Source organism: Rhinatrema bivittatum, chromosome 6 (assembly GCF_901001135.1).
Source record: "Rhinatrema bivittatum chromosome 6, aRhiBiv1.1, whole genome shotgun sequence".
Taxonomy (NCBI): domain Eukaryota; kingdom Metazoa; phylum Chordata; class Amphibia; order Gymnophiona; family Rhinatrematidae; genus Rhinatrema; species Rhinatrema bivittatum.
The window spans coordinates 272,036,583-272,050,846 of NC_042620.1; the positions used below are offsets into that span (position 1 = coordinate 272,036,583).

The 14,264-nt window shown below is 43.2% G+C and overlaps 1 protein-coding gene across 4 annotated transcripts in view; it reads right to left on the reverse strand.

Annotated features, from left to right (window-relative positions):
- TAF1 (TATA-box binding protein associated factor 1) overlaps positions 1 to 14,264 on the reverse strand; it is a 441,469-nt gene that overhangs the window by 148,729 nt on the left and 278,476 nt on the right. For all 4 annotated transcript variants that reach the window (XM_029607221.1, XM_029607219.1, XM_029607220.1 and 1 more), the window contains exon 30: positions 13,683 to 13,750. In XM_029607221.1, the coding sequence (XP_029463081.1) occupies positions 13,683 to 13,750 (68 nt within the window). The remainder of the gene's footprint in view (positions 1 to 13,682; positions 13,751 to 14,264) is intronic.

The window sequence follows — 14,264 nt, forward strand, 5'->3', positions numbered from 1 at the left end:
TATGTGGGAGGGGAAGGGAGATGGGGTGGGTGTATGAGGGGAGAAAGAAGTTGGGTAGGTGTTTGTGGAGGAGTCGGGGTGTGCATGGGGAACAGGGTGTGTGTGTGTTGCAGAGGGAGGAGACAGGGGGTGTGTGTGTGTGTGTTGTTCGGGGAAAGATACGGAGAGTATCTGTGTGTGTTGTGGGGAGAAGGAACAAGGGGTGTGTGTGTATTGGAGGGGAAGGTACAAGGAAGTATGTATGAGTGTTGCAGGGAAAAGGTATAGGGTGGGTGTGGTGGGGTAGAAGGTGGTTGGGTGTGGGGGAGGTGGTTGTAATGTTGGGGAGAAGGTGCATGTTGGTGAGGTATTTGCATTCTTTCCCTTCCTTCTCCTGCAGTTCTCCCCTCTCTCTCCACTGCCCCCTCTTCCCAGCCCCCTTCCCTCTAGCCCTCTCCCACTGTTCCTCTCCTTCAGCCCCCTCCCACTGACCCTCCTTCTCTAACCCCCTCTCAATGATCCCTCTCCCGCTCCCTCTCTCCCACTGTTCCTCTCCTCCCCTTCTCACTCTCCTATTCCCCTCCTTCACCTACTCTGGCCTTCCCTCTCCTAGTCCCTACCTACCTTGGGCTCCGAGATGTCTACACAGACACAACAGAATGGTTACCTGGAGCCCCTAACATTTTTATATTATATACATAAAGAGAGAAATGTATTTATTTTATTTATTTGTATTAACTGCCTAATTGCCGAAATTCCAGGCAAATTATAATTTCCACATACATAATTATAGTTATATTAAAAAGAAATGTACACACACAAATAGTAATAACAAATCAAAACCTAATATTGTGGATACAAAAGTTGGAAACACAGAAACATGACTACAGAAAAAGACCACATGTCCTATCTAGTCTGCCCATCTGTCCAATTAATTTAGCATTTAATTCTCACACTTCCTTAGAGATCCCCTGCATTTATCTCATGCTTTCTTGAATTCAGATACTGTTTTTGTCTTCACCTCCTCCATTGGGAGGCTGTTCCACATATCCAAAACCCTTTCTGTAAAGAAAGATTTCCTAAGATTACTCCTGAATCTACCCCTCTTTTAACCTCATCTCATGACCCCCTCCTCATTCTAGAGCCTCCTTTCCATTGAAAAAGGCTCACCTCCTTGTTGCGTCCGTCGGTGCTAGACGGCTTCGCTCCATTTGCCTCACCTTATTCACGGTTCCTCCCACTCACCTGGGTAAGATGGCTACCACAGCGTCTACAGGTCGACCTCTCCAGCGTCCCCGGAACGGCTATGGTGCAGCGTCCTGCCATTGCTCCTCCCAGGTACCTACTAGGGTGTGCGCGCATGCCATGTCTTTATGCCACCCTTGGCGTGAACCTCGAGGGTGTCCCCTCATGCTGACGTCACGCCATCCGGGTAATATTACCTTCACTAGTTTGTTAGCTCATTGAGTTAGCAAGGACTCAAATTCATTCTTGTCTATGCTACTCTGCCGCTTCCGTGCTGCCGCTGGAAGCTCTCTCTCTGCCCTTCGGGGTAACTGCTAACCTGGGTAACTGCTCCTCAGGGGCCTTCTGCTTTATTTCAGGTGCCTTACAGGGAACAGGTACTCGCTCCTCGAGGGCCTGCTCTCCCTGCCTCAGTGCCTGTACCTTCTTCACATATCTGGTGGAATCGCATACCAACAGCAAACACCTAGTGAGTACTCTAACTCTCAGTCTATCTCATCCACAGTATCTCCTAGCTGGGAAACCTGCTGCGGAACCTCCTATCATCATCAAGGAGAGAAGGGCTCCCTTTGCCGAGGTCCCTGAGACTGCAACTACCAGACTGCCTCACTATTGCCACCTCTGGTGGCTCTCTTCAAGTTGTTTAATAAAGAACTATTTATTTATTTATTTTATTTAAAATCTTTTCTATACCATCGTTAAGTTATATACCATCACAACGGTTTACATGCAGGCACATAAATTCAAGTAGGTGAAAGTGTACTATAGTACATTCTAACAGGTGCCTAAAAGGTTCGGTTACATTATGTCATAAAAATAAACTCTCAATTGTTTAGTGATGTAGGTCTTGACCATGTATATCTGTAAGATATTTATTCACAGGTAAAATTCACATGCTCTGTGTATTACTATTAAGTTAGCTGTGAGGTAAACTTATATGCACATTTTGAGAATAGTGCTGTGTGCCGTTGCTCTTCTGCCTATTCCTGTATACTTTCTATTCTCCGGTCTCTTTGTAGAAGGCTTGTTTAAAAAGCCAGGTTTTTTTTAACTTTTCTTGAAGGTTTTGAGGTCTCTTTGTAATCTAATTTCTAGAGGCATTGTGTTCCACAGTGTAGGACCTGCTAAGGATAAAGCCCTTTCTCTAACTTGGGTTAGTCTCGCTGTTTTGACTGAAGGAATGGTTAAGAGTGCTTTGTTTGCTGATCTTAGGTTTCTGTGTGGGACATGTACCCGTAGTGCTGTGTTTAGCCAGTCTGCCTTTTCATCATGTATTAGTTTATGTATGGTACATAGGGCTTTGTATTTTATTCTGTGTTCTATGGGTAGCCAGTGTAATTCTGCTAGAGTTTCAGTTATATGGTCCCTCCTTCTTTTTCCAGTTAGTATTCTTGCTGCTATATTTTGTAGTATTTGAAGTGGTCTTAATGTTGTATTCAGGAGTCCTAGTAAAAGTGCATTACAGTAGTCAGTGCTGGAGAATATTAGTGCCTGAAATACTGTTCTAAAATCTGCAGGTGTTAGTAGGGGGTTTTAGTTTCCTGAGAATCATGAGTTTCGCATAGCCTTCTTTTACTTTTATCGATATGTGCTGTTTTAGATTGATTTCTGGGTCCATATTATTCTGAGGTTCCCTACCTTTTCAGCTAGTTCTATTTTCTGGTTGTTTTTGAGTATTATTGGAGTTTGAATGATTTCAATATTTTTCGTTCTAAATGTAGAAATTCTGTTTTTTCAATGATAATAACAAGTTCCATTCGGTTTAACAGCTGTTTGATAATATCTAGGTACATGTTAGCTAGGTTTAACGTTTTCTCTATTGTGTCATCGATTGATAGAAATAGTTGAATGTCATCTGCATAAATGTAATGTATGATTCTCAGTCCTGCTAGTAGATGGCATAAGGGCAGCATGTATATGTTAAAGAGGGTTGCCGACAAGGCTGATCCTTGCGGTACTCGTTTCAAGATTGAATTTTTCTGATAATATGTCTTTGATCTGAACTTGAAAGAACCTTTGCTTTGCAATCCAATTTCTTCAAGTCTTTTTAGTAGTATTTTATGGTTTACTGTGTCAAAGGCTGATAAGTCAAGCATTATTAGAATGTAATGTTTTCCGCTATCAAAACCTCTTAGAATATTATCAGTTAGTGAGAGTAGTAGTGTCTCAATGCTGTAGTGTTTGCGAAATCCATGTTGTGATGGATAAAGTAACTAACTGTGTTTGTGCATTATGAGCCTAGCCCAGTGCTGTGGCTCCTCACAGGGCTCCTGTGGTCATCTCCCACAGCACCCAAGGATCCACCAAAACACACTTAACCATAACACTCCTGTGCATGGAAACATTTGAGATATTTGAATGCCTCTATCATATCTCCCCTATCTCACCTTTCTTCCAGAGTGTACATGTTTAATTCTATCCCCATATGCTTTAGAATGAAGACCACTGACCATTTTAGTAGCCACCCTCTGGAATGACTCCATCCTGTTTATATCCTTTTCAAGGTGCAGTCTCCAGAATTATACGCAGTATTCCAAAGTGAGGTCTTAATAGGGACATCTACAGGAGCATTATTACCTCCCTTTTTCTGCTGACCATTCCTCTCACTATGCATCCAAAGATCTTTCTGGCTTTTAATGTTACTTTATCCATCTGTTTGGCCTCCTTAAGATAATCAGATACAATTACTCCCAGATCCCGCTCTTCCTTTGAGCTTAGAAGAATTTTATCTCCAATACTGACCCTTCCCCCTTGGGTTTTTGCATCCTAAATTAATTACTCTTCATTTTTTTTTTTTAGCATTAAATCTTAGCTGCCAGACCTTAGACCATTCCTCGAGCTACATTAGATCCTTCCTCATTTTTTCCACACCTTTCTGGCTGTCCATCGTGTTACAGATTGTGATATCATCTGCAAAAAGACAAACCTTTCTCAATAACCCTTCCATTATGTTGCGCACAAAAAACTCCATTTACCACTACCCTTTGTCACCTCAGGATCCATACCAAGGGTGCACAATTTATTTATAAGTCTTCTGTGTGGAACCGTGTCAACATCTTTGCTGAAATTCAAGTACACTACATCTAGTGCTCTCCCTTGATCCAACTCTCTGGTCACCCAATCAAAGAAATTGGTCAGATTAGTTTGACAAGATTTAACTGGTAAAACCATGCTGCTTCAGATCTTGCAATCCATTGGATTCTAAAAATTCCACTGTTTTAGTATCGATTCTATTAGTTTGCACACCACAGAGGTCAGACTAACTGGCCTGGAGTTCCCAGCCTTCTCCTTATTTACACTTTTATGAACAGAAACACATCCTCCCTTTCCAGTTCTCCAGAACTAGTCCAGCTCTGAAGATGCATTGAAAATGTCAGCCAGTGGAGCTTCTGTTACGACTGTCACTGCCCGACGTCTCCACGCCGCCCTCCTTACCTCTCTGGCGACTCCTCCTGTGGTTGACGGACGTTTGGCTGCCGCGGCATCTTCCTGCCGTCCTCTCTGGCATCCCCGGTCCGGCTTGGGCGCTGCCTTCCGCCATGCTATCCAGTTGCCTTAGGGCGTGCGTGCCGCATGGCCCTGCTTCAAGTACCTTCTTTGGCGCGAACCTCAGGGGCGTCCCCCCTGTGATGACGTCACTCATCCCGGATACAAATAGCCTATGCGATTGCTAGCCGTCGAGTTAGCAAAGGTTTCCAATCGGATGGGATTCGCTCTCCATACCTAGCTACTTTGCCTCCACTATTGGACTACTCTATTTGGGGTACCCGCTCTTCGGGGGCCTTTCTCTCTTTTCTTTCAGGTCGCTGTCTGGAACCGGTACTCGCTCCTCGAGGGCCCATGTTCCTGGACTCGCTACCTGGACTTCTCTTCTGCCTGGAAGACACCGCTGCCTATACCATCAGTGAGTACCATTTATTTCTCTCAGAGCTGTTCTCTGGAACCAGGTACTCGCTCCTCGAGGGCCTGCCTTTACTTCAGCTCCTGTGCTCCATACTGAGAGGCCGCTGTGTGAGTACTATACCAACGAGGCTCTATTCCTGAACCCTGCATATATTGCTTGTACTCACGATCTCAGTTTCTCTCCACTACAGCACAGCCATTGTGGGATTGCTGTTCCAGAGCCTGAGAGACTACAAGCCCAGCCGGGCTACATTCCTGCTCACTACCGCCACCTCTGGTGGCTCCTCAATACTGTTTAATAAAAGATCTGTGTGTGTGTCCTAAAGCTGAGCCTGACCTGTGGCCCCTCACGGGACTTCCCCCCGTAGGCGTGGTCAGCAGCCACAGAGTCCGGGGTCCACCCAAATCCTTATAAAAAATAACAGCTTCCAGGACATCTCTAAGTTCCCTTGGTACTCTTGGATGTATAACATCCGGCTGTATCACCTTATCTACTTTAAGTTTAGTTAGCTCTTCTCGAACATACTGCTCTGAAAATTGATAGAGGTTAACCTCACTTCCAATCTTATTGTGTTTGTTTTATGTGGTCCTGCTCCAGATCCTTCTACAGTGAAAACCGAAGAGAAATATTTGTTAACAATTTTGCTTTTTCCTCTATATATTCCTCCCTTCACCTTTGAGGGTCACGATACCACTTTTTCACTGCTTTTCATCACTAACATATATATATAAAAAAGAAGTCTTGTCCCCATTTTACTGTATTTGCTATTTTTTTTCTTTTAATATTCACATTCCTACTTTCCCAGCTTCTCTTAATTTTTTACAGATATTATCACCTGTCATCCAGTTTCTGCGATCTCTTGTAGTTTATGAATGCTAACCTTTTCTCCCTTACCTTTTCAGCAACTTCTTTAGAAAACTGTAACAATCTTTTTTCTTTTCCCTTTATTTATATTCCTAACAAAAAGATTAGTTGCCCTTATATCTTTTAGTTTTGTCCACTGCCCTTCTACTTCCCCTAAATTTTCCCATCCAGCTAACAACTCCTTGAGGTACTTCCCCATTTTGAGAAAGTTAATTTTCTGAAGTCTGGGACCCTCGCCTTAGAATGAACCCTCGTCTCTTGAATCCTAATGTTGAACCATACAAAAGGTTATAACAATAGCCTTGGTCTAAACATTGAACTAAATAAGGTCTAAAGGTTGTTCAGAAAAACTGATAAAGTGAATCAAACAGATTAAAAATCACATAGTACATAAGAACATAAGAAATTGCCATCCTGGGTCAGACCAAGGGTCCATCAAGCCCAGCATCCTGTTTCCAACAGAGGCCAAACCAGGCCACAAGAACCTGGCAATTACCCAAACACCAAGAAGATCGCATGCTACTGATGCAATTAATAGCAGTGGCTATTCCCTAAGTAAACTTGATTAATAGCAGTTAATGGACTTCTCCTCCAAGAACTTATCCAAACCTTTTTTAAACCCAGCTATACTAACTGCTCTAACCACATCTTCTGGCAACAAATTCTAGAGCTTAATTGTGCGTTGAGTGAAAAAGAATTTTCTCCGATTAGTCTTAAATATGCTACTTGGTAACTTTATGGAATGCCCCTAGTCCTTCTATTATCAGAAAGTGTAATAATTGATTCACATCTACTCGTTCAAGACCTCTCATGATCTTAAAGATCTCTATCATATCCCCCCTCAGCCATCTCTTCTCCAAGCTGAACAGCCCTAACCTCTTCAGCCTTTCCTCATAGGGGAGCTGTTCCATCCCATTTATCATTTTGGTTGTCCTTCTCTGTACCTTCTCCATCGCAACTATATCTTTTTTGAGATGCGGCGACCAGAACTGTACATAGTATTCAAGGTGCGGTCTCACCATGGAGCGATAGAGGCATTATGACATTTTCTGTTTTATTAACCATTACCTTCCTAATAATTCCTAACATTCTGTTTGCTTTTTGACTTCTGCAGCACACTGAGCTGACGATTTTAAAGTTTTATCCATTATGATGCCTAGATCTTTTTCTTGGGTGGTAGTTCCTAATGTAGCATCCCCTCAAGTATTATGCTGCCAAGCGAGAGGGGCTGCAGTGTACAGCACAAAAATCACCACTTTACTGTAAACCTTAACTTCTTTTACTATGAACAGGAACGCAAAACAATACAGAAATGATAAAGCAAAAGAAGGGAAAATAATTATTAATAGCACGCATCCATAAGCCTGACAATCACAAATTGGCCAAATATTTGTCTAATAAATTAAGCAACCTGCCCAGTCAACCAGGGCTATGAGCAACTTGAATTATCAGTAGCAGTCTGTGGATTCTCCTGCTCAGACTGCCCTCTGGAAAACCTGAGGGTTACCCAAGACCTTAAGGGTAGCTGTCATACTAGTGCACAAAAGAATGTTTTACTGTTACTCTCATTAGTCCCCAGTCCAAGGAGTGTATACACACACACACAAAAAAAAGGAAAAATCACAAGAACGTTGGGCCCGGGTATAAATAAGAAAATGGTTGTTAAATCATAGTCAATGCAGGCTGTATAAGTTGAAAAGTAATAGCTCTCTCTGGGGAAACTCCAAGCTTATAGAGGCTCCAAACCAGGGGAAAACAAGCTGGTTCCCTGCCCTGATGCAGGGATTTAGAAATTCAGGGTAGGCCCCTACTTGGTTGGTAGCAAACAGCAGGGATTTATCATGTAGCTCACTGATGCAACAGTCTGGGCCCCTAGAAAGACAGCTGGAATCGCTGTATGGCTGCTGAGCAAAGTAGGATTAATTAGCTGAACAAGGTCCTGCAGGAGGGGGACTTAAACTCTCAGCTCCTGGACTTTCCTTCTGCTGTGCTCTGTCTCCTGGTAGCCATGGGCGAAGGGCAAGGAGGGATCCTAACCCAAACACAGCTCTCTGCTTTCCTTCCCCTGCTGCTCTCTCCCTCGCTGATTTCACACACAGCCTCGTGCCTTTTTTTGCCTCCTCCTCACTGATTGGTCTGATGTTCTCTCCTCTCTCCAAGCGGTACAGATGGCTCCCCATTGGCTCATTTTAGTAACTGAACTTCCTGAGCCTCTTGTAATCTGGACATCGTTGCTATCACAGAGACATGGTTCACAGAATCTCATGATTGGGATACGGCAATACCAGGCCATAACTTGTTAAGGAAGGACAGAGTGGATAGAAAAGGGGGAGGTGTGGCTCTTTATGTCAGAAATAATATCCAAGCATCTGAGCTGCAAGGAAGTTGGGGCAAGGAAGAAGCACTATGGGTCGACCTAAAAACAGATGATGGAGCATCCATTTATATTGGAGTGGTTTACAGGCCTCCAAACCAAAAGGAAGAGCTGGACAGAGATCTGGTTGAAGACATCCATAAGATAGGTAAGAAAGGGGAAGTGGTGATCGTTGGTGACTTTAATATGCCAGATGTAGACTGGAAAATCCCATCTGCAGAATCTAAAAACAGTAGAGCAATAGTGGATGCCATGCAAGTATCTTTGTTCAAACAAATGGTATTGGAACCCACAAGAGAAGGAACTATTCTCGACTTAGTGCTCAATAATGGAGATATCGTCTCTGATGTCAAGGTGGGCGCCCACCTCAGCACCAGTGATCATCAAACGGTTATGGTTTTAATATCACTAAAAGAATATGGAAAAGAAGCACAAAGACCAGAGTTTTACAGTTCAAAACACAGACTTTGAGGAAATGGGGAAGTACCTAGAGGAAGAACTAAATGGATGGGAAAATGAGAGAGATGTGGATCAACAGTGGACCAATCTAAAAGGAGCAATTGCCAAGGCAACTGCTCTATATGTTAGAAATGTAAAGAAAAGCAAAAGAAAAATGAAACCTATCTGGTTCTCAAAGGAGGTGGCTGACAAAATTAAAGCTAAAAGAACTGCATACAAGAAATACAAAAGATCCCAAAGGGAGGAGCACAAAGAAGAATATCTGATTCAACTGAGGGAGACTAAGAAATTAATCAAGTTGGCAAAACGTCAAGCGGAAGAGAGGATTGCCAAGGAGATAAAATATGGTGACAAAACATTTTTCAGATACATCAGTGAAAAGAGAAAAGTCCAAAGTGGTATAGTGAAATTGAAAGGTGAAAATGATCAATGTGTGGAGAGAGACGAAGAAATGGCAGAAATATTAAACGAATACTTCAGCTCTGTGTTCACTAAAGAAGACCCTGGAGAAGGACCATCTCTACACAACAAGAAACTGGAGGGAAGCGGAACAGAGGAAAATCCATTTACAGTAGATAATGTATGGGAAGAGCTAAAGAATCTGAAGGTGGACAAAGCCATGGGGCCTGATGGGATTCATCCAAGGATACTGAGGGAGCTCAGAGATGTGATGGCGGGACCGCTGTGCGACCTGTTCAATAGATCCCTAGAAACGGGAGTGGTGCCGAGTGATTGGAGAAGAGCGGTGGTGGTCCCGCTTCACAAGAGTGGGAACAGAGAGGAGGCTGTAACTACAGACCGGTTAGCCTCACTTCGGTGGTGGGAAAAAGTAATGGAGTCACTGTTGAAAGAGAGAATAGTGAACTATCTACAGTCGGGAGAATTGATGGACCAGAGGCAGCATGGATTCACCAGGGGAAGATCCTGTCAGACAAATCTGATTGACTTTTTGACTGGGTAACCAAGGAATTGGATCGAGGAAGAGCGCTCGATATCATATACTTGGATTTCAGCAAAGCTTTTGATACGGTTCCGCATAGGAGACTGGTGAATAAACGAGAAGCTTGGGAGTGAGTGCCGAGGTGGTGGACCTGGATTGCAATTGGTTGACGACAGAAGACAATGTGTGATGTAAATGGAACCTCTCTGAAGAGAGAGCGGTTTTTAAGTGGTGTACCGCAAGGATCGGTGTTGGGAACGGTCCTGTTCAATATCTTTGTGAGCGACATTGCGGACGGGATAGAAGGTAAGGTTTGTCTTTTTGCGAATGACACTAAGATCTGCAACAGAGTGGACACGCCGGAAGGAGTGGAGAGAATGAGACGGGATCTAAGGAAACTGGAAGAGTGGTCGAAGATATGGCAGCTGAGATTCAATGCCAAGAAGTGCAAAGTCAGCATATGGGGAGTGGAAATCTGAATGAACTGTATTCGATGGGGGGGAAAGGCTGATGTGCACGGAGCAGGAGAGGGACCTTGGGGTGATGGTGTCTAATGATCTGAAGTCGGCGAAACAATGCGACAAGGCGATAGCTAAAGCCAGAAGAATGCTGGGCTGCATAGAGAGAGGAATATCGAGTAAGAAAAGGGAAGTGATTATTCCCTTGTACAGGTCCTTGGTGAGGCCTCACCTGGAGTACTGTGTTCAGTTCTGGAGACCGTATCTTCAAAAAGACAAAGACAAGATGGAGGCGGTACAGAGAGGGCGACCAGGAAGGTGGCGGATCTTCATCGGATGACGTACGAGGAGAGATTGAAGAATCTAAATATGTACACCCTGGAGGAAAGGAGGAGCAGAGGTGATATGATCCAGACTTTCAGATACTTGAAAGGTGTTAATGAACAAAGACAACGACAAACCTTTTCCGTAGGAAAAAAATCAGCAGAACCAGGGGTCACGATTTGAAGCTCCAGGGAGGAAGATTCAGAACCAATGTCAGGAAGTATTTCTTCACGGAGAGGGTGGTGGATGCCTGGAATGCCCTTCCGGAGGATGTGGTGAAGACCAGAACTGTGAAGGACTTCAAAGGGGCGTGGGATAAACACTGTGGATCCATAACGTCAAGAGGCTGCCAATGAAGAGTGGGTGACTCGCCAGAATGATGGCTACTGCCTGGAGTCAATACCCTTATTAAATAAACATCCACATGCTTACTGTTACTCCAACATCGCTCTAAGCTTCAACAGCAAGAGGAAATGTGGAAAAAAGAATTCGCACTCACAAAGAGGGGAGTAGCTGGCTTGTTACGGCGGTTACTACCCCAAATCAAATAAGCCTGATACTTCACTTTCAATGCATATACAGCATAGTTCTCTGATTCAACGGCAGGGGAGAAGAAAAACTGATACTTCACACATCCAGCAGAGCTCTCTGCTTCAACGGCAGGGGAGAAGAAAAGAGGGTTCGCACTCACAAAGCGGGGAGTAGCTGGCTTGTTACGGCGATTACTACCCCAAACCAAATGTGCCTGATACTTCACTTTCGATGCACATCCAGCATGGCTCTCTGCTTCAACAGCAATGGAGAAGACTGATACTTCACGCATATCCAGCATAGCTCCCTGCTTCAACGGCAGGGGAGAAGAAAAACAACCAATAAGGGCTGTATAACATAGTCTGGGTAAAACAAATAAGCATGGGTGTAGCTTGCTTATTGCGGTGGTTACTACCCCTACTACCCCTAACTAATCAAGCTAGACATTTCACTTGGATGCAGCTCCATCACTGCTCTCTACATTAAAGGTGGGGGTGGAAGGGAAATAGATCCAAGAGCTAAGAGAAACAGATAAGTATGAGAGAAAAAATGTGTGAGACTTGCTGGGCAGACTGGATGGGCCATTTGGTCTTCTTCTGCCGTCATTTCTATGTTTCTATGTTTCTATAACGGCTGCTTTTTGCAGCAGCACAAGTCTCATGCTGGATTTAAACTGAAACAATTTTATTATGCCATCTCTCTGCTCCACAGGGAAAAACAACAGTGCCCAGTTGTCCCCTTGCTGCAAACCTGGGATACAGTTGTCACCAGTCCAGTTATTATCTTTTGTCCTTTTATTCTTCTTTTCCCTGGGTTACACCATACCTCCCTGCGCCAGGTAAGGTCTGGGGGCAGGGACCCAAATCAGGCAGTCCGGCCACACTAATATGGAACCTAACATTGTGTAACTACAGCAAGGGTTATTTTTCCCTATATGCAACACCTTGCACTTGTCCACATTAAATTTCATCTGCCATTTGGATGCCCAATCTTCCAGTCTTGCACGGTCCTGCTGTAATGTATCACAATCCGCTTGTGATTTAACTACTCTGAATAATTTTGTATCGTCCGCAAATTTGATAACCTCACTCGTCGTATTCCTTTCCAGATCATTTATATATATATTGAAAAGCACCAGTCCAAGTACATATCCCTGAAGCACTCCACTGTTTACCCTTTCCCACTGAGAAAATTGACCATTTAATCCTACTCTCTGTTTCCTGTCTTTTAACCATTTTGTAATCCACGAAAGGACATCGCCTCCTATCCCATGACTTTTTAGTTTTCTTAGAAGTCTCTCATGAGGAACTTTGTCAAATGTCTTCTGAAAATCCATATACACTACATCTACCGGTTCACCTTTATCCACATGTTTATTAACTCCTTCAAAAAAGTGAAGCAGATTTGTTAGGCAAGACTTCCCTTGGGTAAATCCATGTTGACTGTATTCCATTAAACCATGTCTTTCTATATGTCTACGATTTTGATCTTGAGAATAGTTTCCACTATTTTTCCCGGCACTGAAGTCAGGCTCACTGGTCTATACATCGCCTCCTATCCCATGACTTTTTAGTTTTCTTAGAAGCCTCTCATGAGGAACTTTGTCAAACACCTTCTGAAAATCCAAATACCATTGTCAATACTGTCACAGATAAAGTTAAAATAAGAAATCGCTAATAGCCTGTTTGAATAAGAATGCTTTTAACAGAACTTTAAAAGTTTTGGAACATTCTGTTAGCCGCAGGTTTTTAGATAAAGTATTCCATAACTCTGGTGCAGGGATAGAAAAACAGCATTCACATGTCTCTCCAAGACAAAATGAAATTAAACACGTTCATGTAATGGGCTCAGTACAAAAATACACTTTCTGTACTTATGGAAGCTTTTAAGACTCATTCAATGTATCCTCCACCTCCCCTACACCCCAATTCTTCCAGTCTCTTTCCACTCTGTACCATCATTATCTCCTCCTTCCCTCTCCTCCTGTTATCACTTCCCTCCTTCTTGCCCCCTTCCCTCACCTATTCTCCACATCTTTCTCACTCCTTTCTTCTTCAATCCCATCTTTTTTTCTCTTCTCCTCCCTCAATAATCTTTTCTCCCTTTGCACATCCCCCTTTCTTTTCTCCCTCCCTGTCATTTATTTTTATCATTCAAAAATGCGTTTCACCCCCATCATTGCTATCTCACCAATTCCTTTGTTTCTTCCCCTTCATTTCATTTTTTTTCCCCTCCCTCTTCCTTTCCTGAAACCATCAATTTTACTGTATTTCACTGAACTCCAGAAGCTCTGGAGAGACAGCAGAGTTGGGATGGGAAGAAAAAAAGCCATCCTATTGGCTTACTTCCAGTTGCCTAGCTCTCATCCTAAAAGCGTGTTATGTGACAGTCTACAGCCTATGTTTTTTTGGGTTTTTTGCTGCAATTACTACAACATCAGAGTGGTTTTAATAGCTAGAAAGCTGACCACTGGAAAATGTTTCAAGATCACCAGTTCCATTCAGATTTCTGCCACCATCGTGTGCACCATGAGAAATGAATGTAGATGGAAGTGCCTTTACAGCCAGTCACTAATTTTCATTGTTCTAAACACACTGCACTCACCTCTCTTAACTTCTCATCGCACAGATCCAGCATGGTCTGAGAAATCTGAGTCAGTGGATGCTTTGGCCCTGAGAATTCAAAATAAAAATGAGTTACTGTTACTCTGACAGAATTGCTTGAGGTTTTAAGTGCAGAAGTCTGGTAGCTGTATTGATTCTGAAGAAAACTAGAATCTTTGTAGGTTGTGACACCGATAAATCAACATAAGATATAAAAAAGATCCTGCAATACTGAGCCCACATTGTTGCTCTCTTCAAAGGGACTACAGGGTTGAAGGAAGGAAACTGTATTTAAAGAATGCTGTGAGGTGAGAATGCTCATATTAGAAGTCTCTAGAAGGTTCAAGTGAAGACTGGATATGCATCAAAAATTATCAATTAACTAAAACTTGGTCACTTGAGGGAAGAACATAAGAAATGCCATGCTGGATGAGGCTATGGCCCATCAAGCCAAGTACCCTGTCTCTGAGAGTGACCAGTCTGGACCACAAGTACCCGGCAGATCCCAAAATGGAGAAACTACTTATCTGATAATTTCGTTTTCCTTAGTGTAGACAGATGGACTCAGGACCAATGGGTTATG